The sequence below is a fragment of the Nicotiana sylvestris genome, chromosome 12 (assembly GCF_000393655.2).
Source record: "Nicotiana sylvestris chromosome 12, ASM39365v2, whole genome shotgun sequence".
Taxonomy (NCBI): Eukaryota; Viridiplantae; Streptophyta; class Magnoliopsida; order Solanales; family Solanaceae; genus Nicotiana; species Nicotiana sylvestris.
This window is the reverse complement of record NC_091068.1, coordinates 84,437,314-84,453,142: the sequence shown is the minus strand read 5'-3', so window position 1 is coordinate 84,453,142 and position 15,829 is coordinate 84,437,314. Positions and strand designations below refer to the sequence as shown.

Here is a 15,829-nt window from a genome sequence, read left to right as displayed (position 1 = left end):
GCATTCTGCGCCAAGCACCTCTCTATGGAGCCCACTTAGGCAGTTTAAGACATTTGGATATATATATATATAATGCCTACAACCCGTTTTAAGTTATTTTTTTCAGTATATTCAGACCTTAGAACCCTAGAAACACCCTCTTAAGGTTCTCTCAAGATTCAAGACCCAAACAAAAGGCAAACAACACAAATCAAGTGTCGGGAATCTCTTGGCGCTAGTAAGTTTCTTGTTCTTCTTGTTGTTGCTCATTTTTGTGTTGTTCCAGCTCATATGGGAGATTGTTTTAACTTTTAAGGGGTTTATGTTCAGTAAATACTCCCTCAAGTTCTTATTATCAACCCTAGGTGATTTCAAGCCTTCTAAAGTGATTTTAGTACCGAAAAATCCTAATTGATTGCTAGTTTCGCTTCCTTGTTATTGTGGCAGCATTGGAGGGATTTTTCGTGGACAATTAAGGACAAATTGGAGTTGTTCTTTCTGTCTAAAGACTAAGGATTCGTGACATTTACATAGCTTGAGGTTGGGCAGTATATACAAGGTATGTGAGGCTATCCATTTCCTTCTTTTGCATGACTCTGATTGTACATAATGTAATGAACGAGCTTTCAAAGATACTCTACTCTTAGAAGCTAGCAGTACTTACATTGTTTCCCCTCTTATGGAATGATTGATGTTGATGTTTTTTCTCTTATTCTTATGTTATCAATGTTGTTGGTACTTCCTGATTCTTATAAGGTTCATGGTGAAGAGTAAGTTCTAATAACGTGCACAGAGGATACCGACCTTACGTCACTCCGAAAGGTTTAGAACGTGATTCTATTAGTCAAGCATGCATTATATATATTTATCTATTTTACTCTACTGAGTTACGCTATAGTTGACCGGGTATGGCACCTATTGTGCAACCACTGATCAATTAGGTTTTACCAAGTTCCACGTGGCTGGGTACGATTCTACTGAGCCTTATGATGGCCGGGTACGATTCTATCGAGCCTTATGATGGTCGGGTAAGTTTTTACCGAGTCCTCATTGAGGTCGGGTATGTTATGATGATGATGATGCCCACAGAGGCGCGTGTTTTAAAAGTTTATGTATATATATGTCTGTATCATATATTTCATGTCAGTAGCTCACAGAGGTACCTAGATGTTACAGGTTGTATATTCTCTATCCTTATTCACATTAGTGTTCATAGTTATGCTTTCCTGCCTTGCATACTCAGTACTTTATTCGTACTGACATCCTTTCTATTTGTAGATGTTGCATGTCATGCTTCAAGTCCTGATAGACGGGTAGATGTAGCTCCCCCACCACAGTAGGTTGCCCAGTTCAGCGATTATTGGCGAGATCCCTTCTCCGGACTTGCTATGGTTTTGGTATGCATTTTTGTTATAGACATTATGGGTATGTCGGGACCCTGTTCCGACAATGTTTCATCAGTTATGTTCCTTTAGAGGCTCATAGACAGGTGTCGACTCATGTATAGTTGGGTATGCCTTGTTGGCTGATTTTTGTTATATAGTCTTTCATGGTAGCGTGGTAGCTCGTACTTTATATATAGTTTCTTAATTGTTTGGTCATCCTATGTTATGTATGTTCATGCCATCATCTTTAATTGTTGGTTGTCCATGATTCATGTTTACCATTTATATTGATCTCATCAGCCCTAAAAGATAATAAAGAAGGTTAGATAAAATGTATATTGGTGCTCGGCAAGTATGGTTGGGTGCTAGTTATGGCCCTCTAGTTTGGGTAGTGACAAAGGAACACCATTGAAACCGCCTGATCCACGAGGCCTCTTGGCCTCCCTCTCTCCACGTTCCCAGCTACGAACCATCTCTATCTGCCGAGCAATATCAACCACCTCGTCGAAAGTAGTACCAAACTCCCTCTCCCAAGTCATAAGCAACTGCAGCTGATATATGAGGCCATCAATGAACCTCCTAATCCTCTCCTTAATAGTGGGAACCAAACAAACGACATGTTGATCCAACTCAGAAAACCTCATCTCGTACTGCATCACAGACATGCCCTTCTGACGTAACTGCTCAAACTGTCTGCGCAACTCCTCCATGCAAGACTGCGGCTCGAACTTCTCCAAGTAGAGAACGGAGAACTCCTGCCATGTAAGTGGTGCTGCACCGACCGGCATGCGCCTCTTATAAGCCTCCCACTATCTGGATGCAGCCCTAGTGAAATAAAAAGTGGAGAATGAGACCCCACTAGTCTCCAGAATGCCAGTCGTGTGAAGAATTCGCTGGAAGAGAAACAAGGTATGCGAAACGCCGAGCACCTACCTTGAAATCTCCTAAGGATCAACTGCATAGTGAATCAACACCTACCATGTCTAGAAACACCTGGATCTGCATATGAAGTGCAGGGTGTAGCGTCAGTACAACCAACTCAGTAAGTAACAAGACTAAATAAAGAACTAAAAGTAGTGACGAGCTTCATAGTTAAAGTTCAATTATAGTAATTTCAATATAGGAAGGTAGGCATGCTTTCAAGTTCGATAATTAAGGCCAAAACAGTTAATTCATGTCAGGTTCAACTGAAACAGAGATAATATCTCTCAGAAATGTAAAGATAGTGATATATGACAACTGAAGTGCAATAATAATGATGTCAATGCATCCTCTCAAAGTAACAGTCATCAACCTCTCTAGTTTCTCGGGCTCTCAGTAATCATGAAAATTAACCCAAACAAAAATGATATGATGTATCAACAAAAAAGAATAAAAACTGAGATATGATATGCAAGTAAAATGAATATTGAGTACAAATAGCAATTTAGCAGATAATTAACACGTAACACGACCTCTATGGGTCCCTACAGTACCAACATATAGCCTAAACATGATTTCTAACATGGCTTATAGTCCAATTGCTATAAAACATAGAGAATATACGGATACACAACAAATTATTTGACTATACAAATCCATGGAATTGCCCAAGACATAATTCATACAGTGCACGCCCACATGCCCGTCACCTCAAAACTAATCACATGATACATAATCTGGGGTTTCATACAAAAAAAATATTAAACAACAAACCTTCTGAGCCATTGAACTACGTCCGACCTGATTCCAAAAGGATATGTAGGCATCCTTACCCTGGGTTTAGTCCCATCAGAACAAAAAATCCATATTCCCAATACTTCAAAACTAGGGCAGAAGTTTGTTTATTTTATGGTTTTTCTGTAAAAATAGTTCCAAAAGTTGTAATTCAGTTCAAGGTTCATTTCGCCTTTTTACCTTTCAAGAACTTCTTATCGATGTTTTTTGAGAATGTTTGAAGTCCCCATGCCAAGGGCGTTAGGAAACCTCCCTCATGCAGTATCTTAGTCAAAAAAAAGAAAAAAAAAGAAAAAAAAGAAATTTGAGAGTCTTATTAGTGAAAACCCGTACGGGCACTATAAGGCGACAGTGAGCAGAGAAATGAGAGAGTCTTGTTGGTGAATGGGCACCACAAGGTGACGGTTAGTAGAGAAATGAGAGAGGTTAGTTAGCGAAAACCTACAAAGGGCACTACTAATCGAATGAGGGTCTTCGATTCTCCGACATGAGCACAACCAAGACAATTTCAAGATGAACATTTGCGGTGGATTTTGAGAATTAGACAGCTCAGACGGATTAGGCATCCAGTCCAAAATGCATGTCATGATTCATTAAAGTCGGCACATACCTCCAGATAAGTCTCCCTATTCCTTTCCCCGAAAGGGACACCTTTTGTTTAAGCACAGTTCTTTTTCGCTTCCAATTATTATTCTATTTTTACCCATAATTTTTCTTTAAGTCCCTTTCGATCTATATCCTGCATCAAAATTGAAGCAAAGAAAGGGTTACAAAACTAGCTACAGTTTCCCCGTAATATCGAGCACAATTTGGGGCATATATGGCATTGACAAAGGCACGAATCCATCTGTGATCTCATTTGATAAGGCGAACAAAGTGTCTCAAAGAAATTGAAAAGGTAGCCTAAGCAAGACCTGCTTCATGAGAAAAGTTGATAAGCACAACGGACACAAACTGATACTGGGTGCAAGACAACTAAGTTTGATTTTAAAGAAAAAATACATTGCCTTAAAGACAAGGGTAGTGGTACCATGGATATTTGGGTATGAAACAGTAGGGGGCAACATTGTAAAGCCAAGGTCCCCAGAAAATGATACAGAGCGGCAGAGCATCTAGGTACCATACTGATAGAATCGGTTCTTCGATAGCAGTGGCCGTGAATCAAGCTACTCAGGGCATCAAGGCCACAAAACAACCACCACTTTGAAAACTCATAAATTTTTCTTTGTTTGAAGAAGGAATAAAGCAGTGCAGAATGGCAATTCTAAAAGAATGAATGTCACCAAACGTATGCTCTTTAAGATCTCCATTTTTCTTTTTTCAGCATGCATCACTATTGTTCACACCTCCTATTTTCGTAGCTTAACTCAGGTAGAACCTTTTCGCCTAGGGGGATCCAGCTCATAGTTCCCGGTAGAAGTAGTCTTCGCTCAGGTTGTTTTACGTAGTTTAACTCGGGTAGAACCGTTTCACCTAGGGGGATCCAGCTCATAGTTCCGGGTAGAAGTACTCTTCGCTCAGGGTATTTTACGTAGCTTAACTCAGGTAGAACTATTTCGCCTAGGGGGATCTAGCTCATAGTTCCGGGTAGAAATACTCTTCGCTCAGAGTGTTTTAGGCAGCTTAACTCAGGTAGAATCCTTTCGCTTAGGGGGATCCAACTCATATTTCCAGGTAGAAGTACTCTTCGCTCAAGGTGTTTTAGGCAGCTTAACTCAGGTAGAATCCTTTCGCTTAGGGGGATCCAACTCATATTTCCAGGTAAAAGTACTCTTCGCTTAGGGTGTTTTACGCAGTTTAACTCAGGTAGAATCCTTTCGCCTAGGGGGATCCAGCTCATATCCCGGGTAGAAGTAATCTTCGCTCGGGTTGCTTAATATAGCTTAACTGAGGTAGAAATTTTTCACCTAGGGGGATCCAGCTCATAGCTCCGAGTAGAAGTACTCTTTGCTCAGGGTGTTTTAGGTAGCTTAACTCAGGTAGAATCCTTTCGCCTAGGGGGATCCAGCTCATAGTTCCGGGTAGAAGTACTCTTCGCTCAAGGTGTTTTAGGTAGCTTAACTCAGGTAGAATCCTTTCGCCTAGGGGGATCCAGCTCATAGTTCCGGGTAGAAGTACTCTTCACTCAGGGTGTTTTAGGCAGCTTAACTCAAGTAGAATCCTTTCGCCTAGGGGGATCCAACTCATATTTCCGGATAGAAGTACTCTTCGCTCAGGGTGTTTTACGCAGCTTAACTCAGATAGAATCCTTTCGCCTAGGGGGATCCAGCTCATATTCCAGGTAGAAGTACTCTTCGCTTAGGTTGTTTAATATAGCTTAACTCAGGTAAAACTATTTCACCTAGAGGGATCCAGCTCATAGTTCCGGGTATAAGTACTCTTCGCTCAGGGTGTTTTACGTAGCTTAACTCAGGTAGAACCATTTCGATCCAGCTCATAGTTCCAAGTAGAAGTACTCTTTGCTTAGGTTGTTAAATATAGCTTAACTCGGGTAGAACTATTTCACCTAGGGGGATCCAGCTCATAGTTCCGGGCGGAAGTACTCTTCGCTCAGGTTGTTTTACGTAGTTTAACTCAGGTAGAACCTTCTCACTGAGAGCGATTCAACACTTTATCAATAATACATGGTGCTAACTCCTGATTTTATTTCCTTTCAGTAAGATAGGGTACCAACCCCTGGTTACATTTCCTTTCAGTAGTACCGGGTACCGATCCCTGGTTACACAATCATTTGTTACAAATTTTATCCCTTTTAGCTAGTTTATACTACTGTTTCTGTCTGCCTTTCAATAAATTATATAGTTTATAGTTTTTGCTGATAACTCACAAAATTTTCCTAGTGCCAAACTGGGGCATAAAAATTTTGTTCGTTTTGTTCGTCTTTGATGGCTTTGCAGGACCCTACCGTAAAGCACATATTGCAGAGTTTAAAGCTTGCAATTTCAGTTCTCATTAGAAGAAAGAAGATCGTTGATCATAAGACAGTTAGAGTTAGTTTTGATGAGGTGTCAACAACTCGGCATCTCAAGATTCATCTTGTCAAGTTCCGACAAGGAAATCAAGCAATCGAGAACGAGCCATAATCTTTTCTTCAAAAAGGCATCAAGATCCAATCTAAGGTCAACACAAGCGAGCAGGTCAAGAATAAAGATTTACTCCAGAAGACGCATAGATAGAAATTTTGTACTCTTAGTTTGCATACATATATAGTGCTCTTCTATTTTTCTTTTGATGTAAGAAGCGAGTAACAGCAACAGCAGCAACAGTCTTAACTCTAGTGTCCAGTAGTCCCAGCTTTTAAATTTTCCAGAACTACACTGACATGATTCCTTTATAGCCAAGGATATGTAGGCAACCTCGGAAGCAAGGTTCGGTCACCATCTTTTTCAAAATGCTTCCATTAGAGTGAATGTGAGCAACAATTATCCATGACATTTATTTGTCTTTGCACGAAAACTCTTCATGTTTTCGAGCAAAGAGTGGCAACTGTAAATGCCTAATTTTTGTCTTGTTTATATATATATATATATATATATATATATGTGTGTGTGTGTGTGTGTGTGTATGTGTTCTTATTTGTGTATGTATAGGTTTTAAGAGTTAATTAATGGTTTGATAAATGAGGTAGGGACTGGAATACTGTATTTTAATTAAAAGTGAGCCAAAATTGGCCCAAAATTTGAGCCCATTTCGGCCATACCGGGTCCATTAGGTGGTTGGCCAAGAAAGAGCTCCAAAACGACGTAGTTTTGTCTTGAAACTACGTCATTTCACTTAGTGACTCAGAGATAAATATCATCCATCCATGATATTTGATCCAATGGCCCTCATTTGTCCCCTCAAGAGGTATATAAGTCCTCTAAAATTAGAAAAATGGGCCATTTCTCCCATAACACCAAACCCTAGTTTATCCCTCTTCACTCTTTCTTCCTCCACCGCTGCTCTTGTCCCCCACGGCGGCGGCGCCGTCCTCCAGTGGCCAAACACCCTCCAACCAAAGCCAATCTCTTCCTCTTCATGAATCCATGAACTAAATCCCTTGAATCCCTCCTAAACTTCACGAATAAACAAAAATCCGAAACCCTAGCCCAATTTATTTTGTAAATTCATCGAGTTTTAGACCTCTCCTTCATAAAATACTTACATATGCATGTAGAGCTCCATGTGATCTATCATCCTATGTTGGTTTCACCCTAAAACTCTGACAGAAGTCTGGTCTGATTCCGGCGACCACTGCTCCACTGTCGCGACCCGCCTAAAATCACCACCACACCTCTACATCGGCCTATCTCGTGACTTGAAGCACAAGTTTCTCATTGGTGATATCATGACTGACCTCTGGCTCGCTGGAAATCACAGTCACAATTCACCAATTAAAAAATCGTACTCGAAGTTCACATTGTTGTCGAGTTGGCGTCCCACCAGTGCCTGAATCACCACCACTGCCACACCACTCGATTTTTTGGTACACCCTAATCCCTTATGTCTCCTTTATCTTTCTTTTACTTTCTATTTCATTGTAGTTTGCTTAGGTCTAAAATTTCTGATTTTTCTTCTTTGTTTGATCATGTGTTTTATTTATCTTTAGTTAGTCGTTAGTTAGTTTAAAGTCAGTAATGATTAGTCGTCGCTCGTTGATCTCAAATTATTTTGTTGTTCGGATTTCTATCTCATAAGTTCTGCTAATGGTGTTTGAAGTTAGTTGTAGATTCAAGTTTGTAAATTTTAGCTTCAATTGCAGTTTCTGTTATTTCAAGTTTAATTTGTCGTGCTAATTAACTGAAGTTTCAAAGTTTTTGGACTCTAACTAGAACCTTAATCCTTTCTTTAGGTTTTTGATTTCTGTTGCCTACTACTTTATTGTAGTTATTGTAGTAGTATAAGTTCTGTTAGTAGTCGATTTTAGTTCGTTTTCTCCCTAGTTTTCAGTTTCATCTTCACTTAGTCAAACTTTTTCACTAAGTTATTTTCTCTGTTAACATATGTCTTGCTTGGTTTCGTTTTAGTCACTAGGTTTTAAGTTCTCTTGATTGATTAATGGTTCAGTGTTAAGTTTTAGTTACATGTTTGTGGTAGATTAACTAAGTTCTAGTTACTTGTATTTAGTTTTGGTTTGAAGCAAACTAGGTCTGGTATTGATTGTTGAAAAGCTGAAGAGTAGATATGTTTGATCATGAGAGTAGGGTACTTGTTTGCTGCTTTTTACTTTTTAAAGGTTTTTGGGAGTATACAACTCCTAATACTATTCACTGTTGGTAAAAAACTATCCTTTGGACAGATTTTTGAACCAAAAGTCTGTCCTTTGAATAGTTAGAGTAAATTTTTGGTGAGAAATATGTCCTATGGACAGATTTACAATCATGAATGCATTGCCTCTTCTCTTATGAAAGACTGAACATTCTTATTTACATGGAGGACATCTTTAAGAGTTGTCTGGATACACAAAGTTTAGAGAAAAATCAGCAGCTAAACATATATAATAGTAAGTTGAAATTGTGAGTTTGATGAAGGTTTCTTAGAGTGAAAACTCTTTCAAAAAAAATAAAATCTTTTAGAACTTGTTCTGGGCTTCTACTCTAAGATTTTCGGGCTGTTCAAATGTCTATCTTAGTGTTGTTTTCTTGTTGTCCTGCTGCTATTTCTGCTCGCTTTTCACTGTTGCATCATATTTCTGCTCTTCAGGTAACTTTTGAACCTTTGTAATGCAGATTTTCATAGCAATAAACCAAGATTGGAACCTATTTTGACTGTTGGAGCAGAGCTGAATTCATTTGGACATTTGTTTAAGTTCTTTTAACATAGTATGCATGACGTAACCATGTGAATGTATAACTGCTAGTTTGAAATTGCTCCTTACATGTTAGCTGAAACACCACTTTGTAGTTTTATTTAGTTATTGGAAAGATAAGCTACCATAGACTTACCCACAATGGATTGGATGTGAATATTTTTTTGTTTCTTTTAAATTTTGGAGTTCCAATATACTAGCAGGTTGTTTGAGTCTTTGCTATCATTATATCTCGTTCACATTGATAAAGTCTCATTTGAATTATGAAGCTATTTTATTAAAGAAGATAATCCCTTCGCCTATTTCTTTCTGTTGTGTCAGTTTAAGCAAAAGTGAGCATCTAGAAGTTTCCATCAGTCCACTTTATAATTGTTAAGTGAAGGAAAAAATGAGTTTTGTTTTTTTGTGAATCTTTCATGACTAGCATGTTATTAATTTAGAGTGTTTTGTTAGTATTTGAATGATAGAAGATAACTATTTTATCAAGGTGAATGTCTTGGATTTAATTTTGACATACGGAGGGGGCCACGTTAGATCTTCAATATACATGGGGTTGGTCTTGAATCATAATATATTGGGTCGGGTTTAATAAAGATGAATATTGGCCCAATGCCAATAAATAAGCTAGTGGCCCATATTTTCTTTCAATAAGCTGTTGGCCCATTCTCTTTATTCAACTGTTGGTGATTCCTCTGGTGGCTCATTTCCTCAAAACAAATAAAGGTTTTCCAAATTCATGTGTCGTATTTCTCTAAATAATAAATCAGTTGTTTTATTAAACTAATTAAAATAATTTAATCACTTTCTTAATTAATTAATTTAAACGTTAAGGAATTAGTAGGCGCGTTTTAACTCACGGAATCGCTCGCGTAGCGCGATATTTAACATTCAATAAATTAATTCAATAATCGCATACCATACCCATTAGTTTTAGTTAATTTTTAATTTAATCAATCCTTGGCTAAAATCGCGAATTCGCTTGCGTGGCGCGATAGCTAACCTTTTTTAATAATTTTCAAGAATCAATTTTCTCAAACGTAGTAATTCTGCTAAAAAGTAATAGAGTACTAACAATCCTTGTCATAATTGCGGATTCGTTTACGTAGCGCTGTTATGACAAAAATTAATAAAATTTATCTCGGTCACACATTTACTTGTGTGGTGCGGTTAGGATAATTTAATATTATTTAAAATTTTCTTTAATAATTTTAATAATTAAAAATCGATAGGTAAACATTGAAAAATCAAATAAAATCATAGTTTGTCCAAATTAATTCAAGCAAAGTTTTAATTCAATAAAGCGACCATGCTAGAACCACGGGACTCGAAAAATGCCTTACACCTTCTCCCCGGTCAACAGAATTCCTTACCCGGACTTTGTTTTCGCAGACCAATAATAATAGAGTCAAATTTTCCTTTGACTAGAGATTCAAACAAAAGGTGACTTAGAACACCCAAAAAAATCAATTCCAAGTGACAACTCTGAACAATTAAATAATCACTACTCAAATTTGTCACTTTAATTGGAAAAACTCTTTAACTCCCAAATCCATACACGTATCTTCTTTTGGGAGGGGTAAAAAGGGGTGTGACAATCAGCTCATTGTATAGGTTGGATAGAGCTTAAGGAAGCAACTATGAAAGAAATTCACTACTCACTTTTTTTATTTGGTTGATCATTTAATTTTGTGGCATGTTTGATTTGAACTCTCCCTTACTCATGGACAAAACAGTTGCCAATTAAGATTGAAGACAGCCTTAAAGTTTTCTCTCTCTTCCCTTCTCTCTTGGCGCAATTTAGTGTGACTTGCTAAAGTGCACCCACCGAAATGGGAAGAGCACGAGGACGACCATCCAAAGCTTCGAAATATGCAGAGGATGATGGAAATGGCCCTATGGAAGTATGAAACTTAGGAATTGTTAAAATTGTTACACCAAAACCTACCGTGAATGGGGGAAATGTTACTGTTCCATTGCACAAGGATGGAACATAGGATAATAGCACTAATGAAGGAAGGAAATTGGTGGATGAAACATCAATCAATAAGGGAAAAGCCCATGCATCAACAAATCTAGCTAGTTGGCCATCGCTACCAAGTCAAAGTGGAGGAAACAAAATACAGGAGGTAAAATGGACAACTCCGGTTAATTCTCAATAGGATCTAAGCTCAAAAGGATGGATCCAAGAGAAAATACAAGTCAAACAGCAGGAAGTAGTACAGATACAAGATGGAAGAACCAAAGAAACAGAAATCCAGAACACATGAGCTCAAAGGAAACTGCAGCTAGGAACGGAACAAAAAACGGAACAAAAAAAGGAAGGAATTGTTCGATGTTATTCGACGAGAACAAATTAGCCAAAAAGGTATGGATATGAGTTATATACCACCTACAATATCTGAGGATGGAGTAATTGTTAAACTGAGCCAGGAGGACATTGATAGTGAAGTAGATAAATGGAAATATACGGTTATTATATATGTTATTGGGGGAACACCAACGATTGGGGCTATGAAAAGATTTATAGTAGGGCAGGGGAGCTTCTCTGTTAAGACTAAAGTATATTACCATAATGATGGGTATTTTATGTTGAATTTTGCAAGATTAGAGGAAAGGAATTTGGTGATGTACTCGGGGCCTCACATGATTAACAAAAGACCTATAATAGTTAAACAATGGATTGCTAACTTTGATTTTGATGAAGAAGACTTAAAGACTATACCAATATGGGTGAAGCTGCCAAATCTGCCTTTGAGCTGTTGGAGTGCAAGTGCACTGAGCAAAATTGGGAGTGGTCTAGGCCAGCCCATATATGCTAATGCTTGTACTTCAAACATTGAAAGGATTTCATATGCAAGAATAGTAGTGGAGGTAGATGCCACTAAGGAACTTCCAAAGAGTATTAAAGTGAAAGATCCTAAAGGGAGAGTAATGGTACAAGAAGTGTGGTATGATTGGAAGCCTAGCTATTGTACAAAATGCATGAGAATAGGACATAATTGTCAACGGCAGCAATAGAACAAAGTAATACCAGACATGAGGACTGGGCAACAATAGCAAAGTGCACTAGTAAAGCAAAAGACAGAATGGAAACTAATTAACACAGGAGCAGGAGGCCCAAGCCAAAATAAACATGAAGGGAAAGCAAAAGTGAATAAGCAGGAAGCAGTAAGTGATAGAGTAGGAGCAAATGATGAACAATGGCAACAAGTTAAAAGCAAGTTAACAGCAAAAGGGCAAAAAACTATGTACCTAAACAGCAAATACATGTACTGAATGGCTTTAATAGTTTAAGAGAGACATGCTAGGATCAAACTATGAAAAGGAATGAAGAACGTAGTACAAGTAGAGGAGAGGAGGCAGTGGTGGTTCATAAAAACAACAAAATTACTCAATGTTAGTAACTTGGAATGTTAGAGGGTTTAATAAAGTGTTTAAGCACAAGGAGTTAATGGAGTTTGTGAAGATAAATAAAGTAGAAATTATAGCAATATATAAACATAGAGTTAGTGAAACAAAGGCTGAAAAGATAACTACAAGTACATTACCTGGATGGAAATGGTATCATAATGTATCCAACACATGTAAAAGGGAATACGGGTGATTTGGAATCCAAATAGACTGCAGTTCACAATGATAGGAAGTTATGCATAGTTGATTCATGGGGTTGTAAAAAGCATTACAAGCAAGACTGAGTTTTAATTTTCTGCAATATATGGACTGCATAGTATCAATGATAGGAAAGCATTATGGGACACAATAAGAACTATAGAGAAGCAAATTAAGGAACCATGGTTACTAATGGGAGACTTTAATTCAATATTGGGAGTTGAAGACAGAATAAAAGGCAGGGAGGTGCAAGATAATGAAACAAAGGACTTCAGAGAAGTAGTTGAAGAATGCAACTTGAATGAACTACCTACAATAGGCAGATCATATACATGGACTAATAGTCATGTATTCAGCAGAATTGATAAAGCATTGGTTAATTACAAATGGATGCTCAACATGCCACCTGGGCAAGTACATGTCATGAACCCTCTTTTCTCAAATCATTCCCCCTTGGGCATTGAAATAAATATGAAATATGATAATAAGAGAAGACCTTTCAAGTTCTATAATTGTATGGCTGATCATCGTGAATTTGAGCAGATTGTGGAAACTAACTGGAAATGGAAAGTAGGGACAATGGAAGATATATGGCAGAATTTGAAGAGTGTCAAAACAGCCCTAAAGCAACTAAATAACAAAAGTTTATAAATGTGAAGCAGAAATAAACAGTATAAGAGAAGGATTGCAAGAAGTACAAGGTAGAATGAAGGATCATAGTACACCTTCAAGACTATTTGAAGAGGAGAAAGAATGATAAATCAGCTAGAGAAGTGGGATAAAATTGAGGAGTCAATCTACAAACAAAAGTCAAGAATACAATGGCTATGGTTGGGAGACAACAACAATGCTTATTTCTTTGTAAGCATGAAAGGAAGGAAGGCTCAGAATCAAATCAGTAACCTCATTGATAGTAAGGGTAATACCTTAACTGACTATAAAGAGATTGAAACTGAAGTGGTTGATTTTTACAAGAATCTGTTGGGATCTACATGTGGAAGTATACCCGCCATACACCTGGGAGGATAAGGAATGGACCAATGCTAAGTAGGCAGCAACAGATGGAACTCATAACTCCTTTTACAAAAGAGGATGTACATGAGGCCCTCATGAGTATTGATGATATGAAGGCACCTGGGGGAGATGGTTTTAATGCTTGCTTTTTTAAGAGAACATGGAAAATAAATGGAGATGAGATAACAAAGGCAGTCCTGCAGTTCTTTAGCACTGGGAAAATGTCCAAACTAATAAATTGCACATCACTTATTCCCAAAGTGAAGAACCCAACCTCAATAAAAGAATACAGACCAATCTCTTGCTGCACTACCCTATACAAGATCATATCCAAGATGCTGACAAGTAGACTAAGGATGGTCATGAACACACTGGTGGATGAGAGTCAGGCAGCATTTGTACCTGGTAGAGGACTGATGGATAATATATTACTCAACCATGAACTAATAAAAGGGTATGGTAGGAAAGGGATCTCACCTAGATGCATGATCATAGACATACAAAAAAGCATATGATTCACTTGAATGGGTATTTTTGGAGCAGGTGCTTGATGGACTATGTTTTCCTACAAAGTTTGCAGGTTGGATTATGGAATGCATTAAAATAGTATCCTATTCTATCAATATCAATGATAGTCCTACTATTCCATTTAATGTAAGAAGAGGAGTGAGACAGGGAGATCCTATGTCTCCATTGCTATTTGTCTTGGCAATGGACTATCTGACCAGAAGCTTGAAGAACTTAAAGGATCAACCTAACTACAACTACCACCCAAGATGTGAAAAATTGGGTCTTATCCAGCTCAGTTTTGCTGATGACCTACTTCTTTTCTATCGAGGAGATAAGGTGTCTGTGCAGCTACTATATGAGTGTTTCAACAGTTTTTCAAGAGCTTCAGGCTTAGTGGCAAACCAGAACAAGAACAACATATATTTTGGAGGAGTCTTAAAGGCAGTACAACAGGAGATTACTCAAGTTACAGGTTTCAGCATAGGTGAACTTCCTTTTAGATACTTAGTTGTTCCACTAAGTACTAAAAGGTTATCAGTAATCCAATGCCAACCATTGCTAGACAAAATGCTAGGGAGAATAAAACAGTGGACAGTGAAGTTTCTGAGCTATGCAGGAAGACTACAACTGATCAAAAGTGTACTCATTGCCATACAGTCATTCTGGTCATAGATTTTTCCTTTGCCAAAGAAAATCATTCAACAGGTTGAAGCCATGTGTAGGAAATTCCTATGGATTGGTGATACTAGCTCGAGCAAGAAGGCTTTAGTAGCATGGAACAAGTTGTGCAGGCCTAAAACTAAGGGAGGGTTGAATGTCACAGACCTCAACACATGGAATAGGGCAGCGCTGCTGAAGCATTTGTGGGACTTGAGAAAGAAAAAGGATAAACTATGGATCAAATGGGTACATGCATACTATTTAAAAGGAAGGGAGCCATGGGAAGTTGATGCAAAGCAAGCTTCTTAGATTATAAGGAAAATATTACAAGTTGGGAAATACTTGAATGAAGCAGATTTAGACACAGGAAAGGTAATGCAAAATAGTTCATTTTCCATTAGAGGAATGTATAGACAACTAAGAGGGGATTTCCTAAAGGTAAGCTGGAGTCGATTGCTATGCAATAACAGAAGCTGTCCAAAGTGGAAATTTATAATGTACCTAGCATTACAGGAGAGTCTATGCACAAAAGATAGATTGAGGAAATGGGGAATGCAAGTCGATCCAGAATGTCCACTGTGCGAGCATGAGATGGAGAGTCACAACCATATTTTCTTTACTTGTTCTTTCTCAGAAGATATATGGAGAAGATTACTAAAATGGATGAACATCAATCGTGAACCAAAAAGATGGGATGAGGAGATCAAATGGGCAATAGAGCAGATGAAAGGCAATGGAGCTAAAATCATGGTGTACAGGCTGGGTATGACTGGAGCAGTGTATCACATATGGATGGAAAGAAATAGGAGAATTTTTCAGAAGATTAAGAGAAGTAGTGATGCTATTACTAAACAAATAGTTAGAGACATTCATTGTATAGGTGATAGGCACGGTACATTGAGGAATAGTATGCAAAAGCTCAACTATTATCCTTAGAGTAGGCATTGATATACGTGTATATATTTACGTTGAAATAAAAGTTAATTACCAAAAAAAAAGGATTGAAGACAGCCACATCTTTCTTTTTTTTCAAATAGCATTTTCCTTTAGGTTGAGGGCTTCTGAAGACAAGAACACATGCTTTATAATTCTATTCTTAGTTATCTGGGTCAATATTATCTATTCCAAATGCAAGAATATTATTTTGAAATGTTTCTCAGAAAAATTA

General features: G+C 37.8%; 1 protein-coding gene across 1 annotated transcript; it reads left to right on the top strand.

The window, feature by feature from the left end:
- The first annotated feature begins 15,156 nt into the window (after window positions 1-15,156).
- Window positions 15,157-15,597, top strand: LOC104218587 (uncharacterized). Its single transcript, XM_009769117.1, has one exon. The coding sequence runs from the start codon at window positions 15,157-15,159 to the stop codon at window positions 15,595-15,597; it is 441 nt and encodes a 146-aa protein (XP_009767419.1).
- The last annotated feature ends 232 nt before the right edge of the window (window positions 15,598-15,829 follow it).